The 13,128-nt window shown below is 43.1% G+C and overlaps 1 protein-coding gene across 2 annotated transcripts in view; it reads right to left on the reverse strand.

The window, feature by feature from the left end:
• The window catches only part of LOC124787852 (rho guanine nucleotide exchange factor 10), a 426,981-nt gene that overhangs the window by 334,435 nt on the left and 79,418 nt on the right, over positions 1-13,128 (reverse strand). Inside the window, exon 1 of one of the 2 annotated variants that reach the window (XM_047254807.1) lies at positions 945-1,073. The exons of the other annotated variant lie outside the window; for it this stretch is intronic. Coding sequence (XP_047110763.1) covers positions 945-981 — 37 coding nt within the window. The 5' untranslated portion in view covers positions 982-1,073. Of the gene's footprint in view, positions 1-944; positions 1,074-13,128 lie in introns of those variants that run through there. 2 annotated transcript variants of the gene reach the window in all.

The raw sequence follows: 13,128 nt of genomic DNA on the forward strand, positions 1-13,128 counted from the left end.
TACCGTTGGAAGTGCGGCGTAAAGGACAAATGATAGTACTGCTCAGAGTAAACCCAGAGACCTCCGTACAAACGATGAGAACTAATTAGCTACGTTCCGATACACATGCGAAGGAATTATTTACTGCATTTGAACTGGCTACGTAACTGTAGAACTACTTAGTCTTGATCCCACGATGTGACACTCTACTCTACTGTGCTATTTTCTTTCACAACAATGCGTTTCCATTGTTTCAAGCACAAAGCTACGGGTTGACATGAGCTACATGATCAGGCTTCACAGTGAATATCACGAAACTGAACTGAAACTACAAGCTACTGTACCTACCCACGATTTAGTTTTTATTTCCATTACGCATTTCGAAGAGTTAAACTGCCAGCCCCATTCATGTCATTGGAAACAACGCCAAAGGCTATCAAAAAGTCGTACATAAAATTAATGCATGGGCTTATTAATAACACAGATCTACCTCACTATGATCTAATATTCTTAAACGGATGGTGGAAATAAATTGTTAGAGGATAGAACTTTTAGTTTCAATTGATGATGCACATTTATACGGAGGGATTTCCAACGAAAGTCTATCGCTTAGAAAGAACACTAGCTTGTATTTGTTCTTATAACGGGAAGGACAGAAGAAGGCGTCTACGCCAGACCTCAACTAGTAGCCTACTAATACAGGTCTGAGCGTCATGCTCCCACCACACAACGCCGCAGCACCAACAGGTTGGCAAAGCCGTCCGCCCCCGCTCTCGAGCAATGCCTTTGCTGAGAGTTTCTGAAGGCGCGCCTGCTGTACTTTTTTTTTTCCCTTCACTCGGCGACCCTCACAGCCCATCTCCACGCCGACATCCTCCTAGGTTTCTGCGCCGATCCCCTCACACTACTAACTGGACTGTACACTCGGTTCCCGCAAGGGGAGAGCACGCACAACGCACACTCACATTTGATGAGCACGACGCCATTGTGCGGGTCATCCATGCTGGCTGCTTTCGCTCGCTCTGGACCGTCTCGTGCGCGCCGGCGACGTCGGGAACATGGCCTGCCAGAGCGGACGGGACGAAGCACTCGCGGACACTGCCACAACGAGACTGGCCCGCGCGCCGGAGACAGAAGACGCGCGCCGCCGCGCCGCGGAGCCAGCGCCTCTGGTGGCCGCCCGGCGGGGTATTATACTAGCCGCGCAACAAACATGCGCTCCGCAGACTCTGCAACTATGCTATGCTTCGCAATATCACAGGACCGAGAGCAATAGAGAACATCGATCACTGGACCGTATCATGTATTTACACCGCATTTCATAGAGCTCCCGACTAACAGCTTCAACGGGGGCCATTGCATATGAGAAACACGCACCCAAAAGAAGACAAAACACTCGAAACAAAACATACGCCACCCGAAACGATACGTGCTCGGAACAAAACAAAACAAGGCACGCTCGAGACAACGTAACTAAACATGATAAAGTAGCAAAAACTTAACTAATCGAAACACGACAAAATGTGACAACAAAACATGCTACATACGAAATAAAACAAGAAACCGACGACAAAAGACATTTTTCGGCCAACAGACAAAAGTCGTCAATATCCACATATGACATATACGACCGACACAAGCATAAACGTCCTAAGTTGGAAACGTTATTACGTAGAAAAAGGCTGACGAAAAATACTATATCTTTAACCATAGAGTCATGTCAGCTGGCAACTCATAAAACATAGCAAGAAAATTTTTCAAGATAAAGTCGCATGTTGTCAAAAAAACAAAGCATTAACAGTTCTTGCAAGCCTTGTATTGTTTAACCCAACTTGCTGAATCTGTTTTCTGTAATGATCTATAATTTGTCATGTTGTGTGTGATTTTTTATATCTATACGGTAAATATTTGCTTGTACTTATATTTAGGTTTTTAATCATACAAAGTGTACTAGGGGTGTAAGAACGCTTAGCTCGGACACCTGCAGCAAAGAACTAATAATAGCAGGCGCGTAACGAAAGAATACAAGACGCGAGAAACAAAACAAAGCAATACAGAAGTGCCACATAACAGACAAAGCAAGGCTATATAAACACGCATGAAGTAAGCAAATAAATAACGCAAAAGAATCGGCTTTTTTTAAAATTGCAGTTTTACATTATCCAACAATACAAAAAAAATTGCTCTTAGCACTATGGGACTTAACATCTGAAGTCATCAGTCCCCTAGACTTAGAACTACTGAAACCTAACTAAGCTAAGGACATTACACACATCCATGCCCGAGGCAGGACTCGAACCTGCGACCGTAGCAGCAGCGCGGTTCTGGACTGAAGCGACTAGAACCGCACGGCCACAACGGCCGGCTTCCAACAATACACTACTGCGATAATATAAGCTAAGGTAATTTATGACCATTGATCTTCCCCTTCTTTGCATACTTCACAACTTTTCTCCCGCGACTGACTGTAAGCTCTAAAAGAATCTTAGTGAAACTTTCCTACAACGTTCTAGAAGCAGCCTCTTAGTAAACTTCCTGCATTTTTTTTATCAACCTACTAATAAAATGAGATCTGCTAATGTGTGGAAGTGACAGTTTTATTTCTATTTAATGCAGCGAGGTCGTCGTCGTCTTTGAAGCATCTCTCCAAGCTAGCCTTATCACCTCTACGTAACTACTGCAAGCTGCATTCATTTGACTCACCTTCTTGGCGTCAAGCCTTGACCTCCCTCTGCAGTTTTTAACCTCCCGGCCTCCCCACCCACCCAACCAACTGAAGTAGTCGGAGACGAAATAAGTTACCTTGCTCAATGAATACGACAACTACTCTTTTCATAAGGTGCTAAAAATGGCTACCGTATATATTACAGCTCTGTGCTGATTCACCAAATTATGGCAAGCGCAGCAGTTCTGCTTGGGAGTTTTCGGCAATGGCGTTAGGAACAAAATGGTGTATCTCTTCCAGTCTGATACAACTAACTACAACGTGTGCCACAGGCAAAAATCACATGGAGATAGAAAGATCAGGAGGCTTGGATGCCAGGAGATTTTATCGTTTCACCCTCATCAAACAGCCGATGAACAATTATTATGTTTGCATGCGCTGACTGCACAATTTCTCCCTCTAGACGGACATACTAGTGCAATCTTTATCTAAGTCAGCTGTTCCACGAGTGGATTAAACGGATTCCGGATAGGAAATTACGTAAGGGCGGTTTTTGTGCGTTCTTTAAAGTCGCTAACACGATAATAGTTTCATCTACATCTACGTGATTACTCTGCTCTTCACAATAAAGTGCCTGGCAGAGGGCTGAACTAATCACCTTTATGCTGTCTCTCTACCGTTCCGCTCTCGAACGGCACGCTGGAAAAACGAGCACTTAAATTTTTCTGTGCGAGCCCTGATTTCTCTATTTTATCGTGATGATTATTTCTCCCTATGCAGGTGGGTGCCAACAGAATGTTTTCGCAATCGGAGGAGAAAACTAGTGATTGAAATTTCATGAGAAGATTCTGTCTCAACGAAAATCGTCTTTGTTTTAGTAATTGCCACTCCAATTCACGTATCAATTCTGTGACACTATCTCCCCTATCTCGCGATAATACAAAACGAACTTCACTTCTTCGTACTTTTTCGATGTCATGCGTCAGTCCCACCTGATGCGGATCCCACACCGCACAGCAATGCTCAGGAATAGGGCGGAAAAGCATAGTGTAAAGAGTCTCTTTGGTACACCTGTTGCACCTTCTAAGTGTTCTGCCAATGAATCGCAGTCTTTGGTTGGTTCTACCCACAATATTATCCATGTGATCATTCCAATTTAGGTTATCTGTAATTGTAATCCCTAAGTATTTAATTGAATTTACAGCCTTCAGATTTGTATGACTTATCGCGTAATCGAAATTTAGCTGATTTCTTTTAGTAATCGTGTGAGTAACTTCACACTTTTCTTTATTCAGGGTCAAATGCCACTTTTCGCACCATACAGATATCTTATCTAAATCATTTTTCAAGTCGTTTTGATCATCTGATGACTTTACAAGACGGTAAATGACAGCATCATCTGCAAACAATCTAAGACGGCTACTCTCCTATGTCGTTAATATAGATTAGGAACAATAGAGGGCCTATAACACTTCCTTGGGGAGCGCCGGATATTACTTCTGTTTTACTCGATGACTTACCGTCTATTATTACGAACTGTGACCTTTCTGACAGGAAATCACGAATCCAGTCGCACAACTGAGGAGATATTCCATAGGGACGCAGTTTGGTTAGAAGACGCTTGTGAAGAACGGTGTCGAAAGCCTTCTGGAAATCTAAAAATATGGAATCAATTTGACATCCCCTGTCGATAGCACTTATTACTTCATGAGTATAAAGAGTTAGTTGTGTTTCAAAAAAATGGCTCTGAGCACTATGGGACCTAACATCTATGGTCATCAGTCCCCTAGAACTTAGAACTACTTAAACCTAACTAATCTAAGGACAGCACACAACACCCAGTCATCACGAGGCACAGAAAATTCCTGACCCCGCCCTGAATCGAACCCGGGAACCCGGGCGCGGGAAGCGAGAACGCTACCGCACGACCACGACCTGCGGATTGTTGTGTTTCACAAGAACGATATTTTCTGAATCCGTGCTATGTGTCAATAAATTTGTTAGTTCGAATTCATTAATTTCAGTAGAAGTGCGAGTTTTGCAAAATCCTGCGTTCAATCCGACATTAATGCGGTGTTGCCACTTCCTTTCTGTCTGAAGCAGGAGCTGCACACACTTTTCTGTTGTTGGAGGTTAATCCACCGAAGACTTTTCTGTTGTTGGAGGTTAATCCACCGAAGAGTGTTATGGCTGGTCAGGCAAGGCAAAACAAGGCAAGTTGACAGTAGACCGAGAGAACTGGGCAGTTGAGAAACAAAGCGGGCAGCGAGTGAGAAAGCGGGCGTCATTCGTAACTGGGCACAAAGGCGGCGAATGATCACACCCGACGAAACAGAACAGTCAGGCTAATGCGGGTACGCTACTGGAAACTCCACTACGTACACCGCGTGCAAATAAAAGTCACCACAGCGAATCGTCGCTATACGTCGCCGACGAACTTTGAGGAATACACGGAACATTAGAAGCTCACCGGGGAAAACATTAGTCACGCCCTAAAACAACACACTGCTTACTGTGGAGCGCTGTACATAGTGCAGAACAGCTACCACGCAATCACGTGACGCTGTACCGCTTACCTCAGGCCGGTATCACACTATCAAATTTCTTTGTCAAAGATTTGATCAAAGATGTGATCAAATATTCGTCTAATATATTTGACAAAGCTCTTTGACGCGGCGCTAAAAAGGGGCATTACACTGTCATATTTTTCGTCAAAGTTCAAGATGGCTGACAACAACTACTTGTTATTAACCACAGCAGTTGCACGTACCACAGTTGCACTGTGTGCACATGCGGAAGAGAAGCGGGGGGGGGGGGGGGGGGGGGGGACACGACTTAGCTGGGTGCAGTCGTGGGTTTTACGACGACACGATAAAAGCATTCGACAAAACTTGTTACGTGAGCTAATAGTTGACGACGTCAAGTCGTACATCAGTTACTTAAGAATGGATGAGCATACATTTCAGAAAGTGCTCAGTGAAGTGTACCCTCGTATCACAAAGCACAATACTCGCTTAAGAACTGCTATATCTGTATAAGTTAGGCTCACTGTAACACTCCGATTCCTTGCTACATGAGAGGGCGAGGTTAGGTTAGGTCTCCAATCTTCTTAATTTATTTGTGTATTCAGGGTGCCTGACGTTGTAAAGCACACCAGCTTCATACATCTCTATTAATTTTGTAGTTGTCGCCACACACCAATTGTATTTACCGGCAATGTTTATAAAAACACTACAGACGACAGAACGCTGCAGCGATGCTAGCGCTCCACGTGGTAACATGCCACACTGCAGTGAACAGAAGACAAGCGGCTTCTTTGATCAAACCTACAGCAAGATTTGATGAAATATTTGACGACATTTGGCAATGTTCCCTATTACACCATCAAATTTCTTTGAAAAAGATATTGGACAAAGAAATTTGATAGTGTAATACCAGCCTAAGTCATCTACATCTACATCCATACTCCGCAAGCCATCTGACGGTGTCTGGCGGAGGGTATTTTGAGTACCTCTATCGGTTCTCCCTTCTATTCCAGTCTCGTATTTTTCGTGGAAAGAAAGATTCTCGGTATGCCTCTGTGTGGGCTCTAATCTCTCTGATTTTACCCTCATGGTCTCTTCGCGAGATACACGTAGGAGGGAGCAATATACTGCTTGACTCTTCGGTGAAGGTATGTTCTCGAAACTTCAAGAAAAGCCTGTACCGAGCTACTGAGCGTCTCTCCTGCAGAGTCTTCCACTGGAGTTTATCTATCATCTCCGTAACGCTTTCGCGATTACTAAGTGATACTGTAACGAAGCGCGCGTTTCTCCGTTGGATCTTCTCTATCTCTTCTATCAACCCTATCTGGTACGGATCCCACACTGCTGAGCAGTATTCAAGCAAAGGGCGAACAAGTGTACTGTAACCTACTTCCTTTATTTTCGGGCTGCATTTCCTTAGGATTCTTCCAATGAATCTCAGTCTGGCATCTGCTTTCCGACGATTAATTTTATATGGTCAGTCCATTTTAAATCACTCCTAATCCGTACTCCCAGATAATTTATGAAATTAACTGCTTCCAGTTGCTGACCTGCTATATTGTAGCTAAATGATAAGGCATCTTTCTTTCAATGTATTCTCAGCACATTACATTTGTCTACATTGAGATTCAATTGCCATTCCCTGCACCTTGCGTCAATTCGTTGCAGATCTTCCTGCATTTCAGTACAGTTTTCCATTGTTACAACCTCTCTATATACCACAGCTTCATCCTCAAAAAGCCACAGTGAACTTCCGATGTTATTCACAAGGTCATTTTATATATTGTGAATAGCAACGGTCCTATGACACTCCCCTGCGGCACACCTGAAATCACTCTTACTTCGGAGGACTTCCCTCCATTGAGAATGACATGCTGCGTTCATGAGTGTGGTGTGTTATGTGCAAGTCGGTTTAATGTAGGAGATGTGACAGAATGGTAAGGTAGAACTTGTCTACAAGAAATACACTATCGCTCGCCACCCATGTAACACGGCGTAAGAAAAGATACTAAACGACAGGAAACAGACACGGGGACCATGCCTTGTCAGTGACAGTATGTTTCAGATTCAACAAGAACTGCCGCTGTCAGTGAATGCCAGTCTATCTCCACCTGTTTCGCAGCGAACATTGCACAAGGAACTGAAAGGAATGTAAATTTGGAGTTGTAACGGCACATAGAACTGCACGTTTTCGATGAGGCCCTCAAAACAAAGTTGGCAGTAGCTGACCGGAGGCGAGTAGTGTAGTGTAAAGACGCGCGATTTTGCCTCTTTTCAAATGATCATCGACTGCATCGATGGTCGGACGCAGGCGGTTCTGCGACGTTTTGAGTGTGTCTTTCGTAAGATGGCTGGGACTACTAATAATTCATGTCACTGAGAATGTTTTCGGTTCAAAAAATGGTTCAAATGGCTCTGAGCACTATGGGACGTAACATCTGAGTTCACCAGTCCCCTAGAACTTAGAACTACTTAAACATAACCAACCTAAGGACATCACACACATCCATGCACGAGGCAAGATTCGAACCTGCGACCGTAGCGGTCGCGCGGTTCCAGGCTGAAGCGCCTAGAACTGCTCGGCCACAACGGCCGGCCACGTTTTCGGTACCATGTGTGTCCCTTTCTTATACAGCTTCACAATGAGTGTGCTGCAGACACTCCTGCCTTAAAAGATGACATCAGCCGTGTACACAAGGTTTCAGGCGTATGTTCCTGGTCTGACGGACACTGATGAAGCGTCTTAACAAATCTCTATTTGCAATGCAAATTGTGTCAGACAAAGGGGATATAAAAATGAAAAAGCTGGCATACTATGCTTACTTTCATCCCATAATGTCATATGGGATTATTTTTTGGGGCAATTCATCAAGCCAAGGTAAAGTTTTCCTGTCACAAAAACGTGCAGTAAGAGATACGTGGTGTTAACTCAAGAACATCTTGCAGAAGCGTGTTTAGGGAACTAGGGATACTAAATACTGCTTCCCAACATTCCTTCATCAAATTTGTTATTAAAATATATATCACTTTTTCAAACCAACAGCTCAATTCATAAAATCAACACCAGAAATAAGAATAATCTTCACAAGGATTTAAAGTCACTTAGTCTTGTACAAAAAGGTGTGCATTATTCAGGAAGACACATTTTCAATAACTTGCCAGCAGCCATAAAAAGCTTAACAACCAATGAAATTCAGTTTAAGAGAAGCCTAAAGGATTTATTGGTGGCCAACTCCTCCTACTCCAGTGATGAATTTCTCAGTAGAACCAACTGATTTTTGTGTGTGTGTGTGTGTGTGTGTGTGTGTGTGTGTGTGTGTGTGTGTGTGTGTGTGTGTGTGACTTCTGCACCAGTTCAGTGCAGTAATGTGTTCATTGTAAATCAGTATTTAGTAGTTGTATTACACGTTTACTACCTTATAAATAAAAAAAAGCTTTTTACTTTAAATTCAATGCATTAGTATTTGTAAAATGATTCTTTCATATAGCGTTCATTAAAAAATGACGACCATGCCACTTGGGACCTGTGGAATGGTACATTAGCTTATTTGCTTTAGTTGTAAATATTTGTCATGTATTGTTGTTTTTCTGACATGTTCTACATCCTGGAGGACCTCCTCACTACGGATCAATTGTAATGAAAGTAAATCTAATCTAATCTAATCACGCACCCTACCGCAGCCACACTGGCCCGCTAGATCAGCCCGTCGTAACCCCACAGAAAACACGTGGTAGTATCTGGAACAGAGGGTGAAACTTAACAATCATCATCCCTGCAAAATTGGCAGCCGTAACGAATCTAACCATCGAGTTTCTACAGGTGGATACGGCGTGCCTGAAGAAACATGTGGACTGTCTTCTTCCTTGCCGATTTGAAAACATTATCGAGGCTGCAGGCTGTATTTCGCCGCTGTCAGCGTGGTGTCTCCAAGAATTCACTCTTTTTTTGTCACGTATCCTCATTTTTCTCGCTAAGAAACAGTCTTATCCTCCATTTTTATGAACAAAGTTTCGACATACTCCAGACTATAACTGGAAAACGTTAATTAAAAGGATTAAATTCCGCAGCTAAGTCTTAATCCGTTAATAAAAACGTGAACTTCGTTAATCGTTAAAGCGTTTCTTTCCAGGAGATTTATCGGAAGTTAACCGTTACCTCGTGTTAGTAAACTTTACGTTGTGGGTGTAGTGAAACAAGCAACTGAATCTAAAGTATTACTCTTGCTTAAGCAAAAACGTTTTGTTTGCGGAAGTTTAGGCAGCACATCTAAGACAAATAAAAAAACAGTTTCATCACTTAAATTTATAATTATATATTTGTCAATGTTAAATCACGGGAGAATGAAAACACTGGAGAATCAGATGGTATCTGACATAAGGTGCATATTTTCCTTCGTGAAGATCAATACGTTGGAAGTTTCCATCCGAGAGCGAGGCTCGATTAGGAGACAAAATGTATTTGCCCGCAGAAAAAACTCGTTTGACTGCAGCGCTTGAGGGTATGGGATCATCATGTTTAATCCCCACGAAATACCGCATTGTTGACTGAATCTTTTGATTTCACATCCAGCCACATTCTAACTAGGCTCTGGGCTTTATTTCCTACAGATCTTACTACTAGGCTTCTTTTTAAATCGTTGTTACAGCTAGGATCTGATTTCGTAATTTAATATAAACAGTCAACCCACTCACAAAAAGTAGTACTTAATGCGAAATTAGTAAACAAAAATAAAGGTTCAAATGGCTCGGAGCACTATGGGACTTAACATCTATGGTCATCAGTCCCCTAGAACTTAGAACTACTTAAACCCAACTAACCTAAGGACATCACACAACACCCAGTCATCACGAGACAGAGAAAATCCCTGAGCCCGCCGGGAATCGAATCCGGGAACCCGGGCGCGGGAAGCGAGAACGCTACCGCACGACCACGAGCTGCGGACTAGTTACTAAACAAACAACCAACAGCTAACATCCAGTTCTCCTCGCTCGCACTGGATTGTTTACCTCAATCGTGCGTATCCCGGCGTAGCCACACCCCTACATGACCCGAATTCGCCAAAACATGATTTCCGCGGGAGTCGCGGCGTCATTTTTGTCACAAATAGTAGGTACCCAATTAAGAATTAACGGACTAAAAGTTAACGAAAGTTAAAGAGCCCGTTAACATGTTCTAAATTTAACGTAAAAGATAATCCGTTACTTGAAACGTTAATTTCGATAATTAACGATCAATGGTTCAAAAAATGGCTCTGAGCACTATGGGACTTAACATCTGAGGTCATCAGTCCCCTAGAACTTACAACTACTTAAACCTAATTAACCTAAGGACATCGGCCGGCCGCGGTGGTCTAGCGGTTCTAGGCGCTCAGTCAGGAACCGCGCGACTGCTACGGTCGCAGGTTCGAATCCTGCCTCGGGCATGGATGTGTGTGATGTCCTTAGGTTAGTTAGGTTTAAGTAGTTCTAAGTTCTAGGGGACTTATGACCACAGATGTTAAGTCCCACAGTGCTCAGAGCCATTTGAACCATTTTTGAACCTAAGGACATCACACACACACACACACACACACACACACACAGTCGTTTGTCGTGGAAAAACTGGCGACTTCGAACATCATTATGTTTTCCGCAAACAAAGTTGTATTTCACAAATATTATTAATTGTCTTCATAATGTTAACCACGTATAGTTAACGGAAGACGTAGAAACGATATTCCGAAACGAATACGTATAGCGTAAGTCAAACGTTCGAATTAGAATAGAGACCCCACGAACACAAATTTGCTGTGGCAGGTATGAAATATAAACTCCGTTACTCGCTCGTTACACTTGAAGGACAGGTGTTGAATGGGCCGAAACGAGCCGCCGCGTAACAGCGTAGTTGCGTGCTAACTTCGAAAGAAGGTAGATGCGGTCCCTAGCGCAACTTATAACATTATATACATATGAATTACAAAAAACTAATAATAAAAAAAATGCATGGCGCGAGATTCGATCCGGCGACCTCCGGATTACGAACCCGAGCGCTTACCGCTGCGCCATGACGCTGCAGGAAATTATTAATCGTAGAGAGTATTTCACCGCAACGGTTTCTTTTAACTGTCGATTTTCTCGACAACGGCTGAGAAGTGCATCTTGGTGCTTTGCCACATTACACCTCCGGCCATGAGCTTCTATTATGCGCAGTATGAATCGAATCTGAATTTCACAATTGGCGGCCTGCCCTTGTTAGTACAGAGGCATGTTACACTGTATGGATTGCTAAGTCAACGCCCTCTGCGCGTGCGGGCTGCCTGTTGCGCGTGGCCTTTTGTTTCCATGGGAAACCGAGGTGTCTATCTGGCGCATCTGCCCCGGGCGTTTCCGGTTTCCGCTACGACCACCATTCGATCAACAGCCAGCGCAAACACAGCCTTACTGTGGGAGCCACGCCAATCCTGAAGTAGGACACGAGGTACGCAAATCGTCCCAGCAGGTTCCGTACGTCTGGTGTGGCAGCTACATTTAATACTTCATAAACGGTTGGACAGATGAAAAAAAAAAGTCGTCGCCGAGTGACGCTACGTGACGAGAAAAATATTTTACTTCACAACAACGCAACTTTTTTTTCTGCTGATAGTGAAATTTTGAATCAATTACAACTTTTCTGAGTGTGTTCCAGAGGAATATGGGGAGAAAACTAGTTAATGTTTCCAGGTAAACGTTTCGGAGAAACTCTAAAATGTGTTGCCTTTGCCAGCAAAGGCAGTTTCAGCCTGTTGTTGTTGTGGTCTTCAGTCCTGAGACTGGTTTGATGCAGCTCTCCATGCTACTCTATCCTGTGCAAGCTTTTTCATCTCCCAGTACCTACTGCAACCTACATCCTTCTGAATCTGCTTAGTGTATTCATCTCTTGGTCTCCCTCTACGATTTTTACCCTCCACGCTGCCCTCCAATACTAAATTGGTGATCCCTTGATGCCTCAGAACATGTCCTACCAACCGATCCCTTCTTCTGGTCAAGTTGTGCCACAAACTTCTCTTCTCCCCAATCCTATTCAATACTTCCTCATTAGTTATGTGATCTACCCATCTAATCTTCAGCATTCTTCTGTGGCACCACATTTCGAAAGCTTCTATTCTCTTCTTGTCCAAACTATTTATCGTCCATGTTTCACTTCCATACATGGCTACACTCCATACAAATACTTTCAGAAACGACTTCCTGACACTTAAATCTATACTCGATGTTAACAAATTTCTCTTCTTCAGAAACGCTTTCCTTGCCATTATCACTCTACATTTTATATCCTCTCTACTTCGACCATCGTCAGTTATTTTTCTCCCCAAATAGCAAAACTCCTTTACTACTTTAAGTGTCTCATTTCCTAATCTAATTCCCTCAGCATCATCCGACTAAATTAGACTACATTCCATTATCCTTGTTTTGCTTTTGTTGATGTTCATCTTATATCCTCCTTTCAAGACACTGTCCATTCCATTCAACTGCTCTTCCAAGTCCTTTGCTGTCTCTGACAGAATTACAATGTCATCGGCGAACCTCAAAGTTTTTATTTCTTCTCCATGAATTTTAATACCTACTCCGAATTTTTCTTTTGTTTCCTTTACTGCTTGCTCAATATACAGATTGAACAACATCGGGGAGAGGCTACAACCCTGTCTTACTCCCTTCCCAACAACTGCTTCCCTTTCATGTCCCTCGACTCTTATAACTGCCATCTGGTTTCTGTACAAATTGTAAATAGCCTTTCGCTCCCTGTATTTTACCCCTGCCACCTTTAGAATTTGAAAGAGAGTATTCCAGTCAACATTGTCAAAAGCTTTCTCTAAGTCTACAAATGCTAGAAACGTAGTTTTGCCTTTCCTTAATCTTTCTTCTAAGATAAGTCGTAAGGTCAGTATTGCCTCACGTGTTCCAGTGTTTCTACGGAATCCAAACTGATCTTCCCCGAGGTTG

Source organism: Schistocerca piceifrons, chromosome 3, assembly GCF_021461385.2.
Source record: "Schistocerca piceifrons isolate TAMUIC-IGC-003096 chromosome 3, iqSchPice1.1, whole genome shotgun sequence".
Taxonomy (NCBI): Eukaryota; Metazoa; Arthropoda; class Insecta; order Orthoptera; family Acrididae; genus Schistocerca; species Schistocerca piceifrons.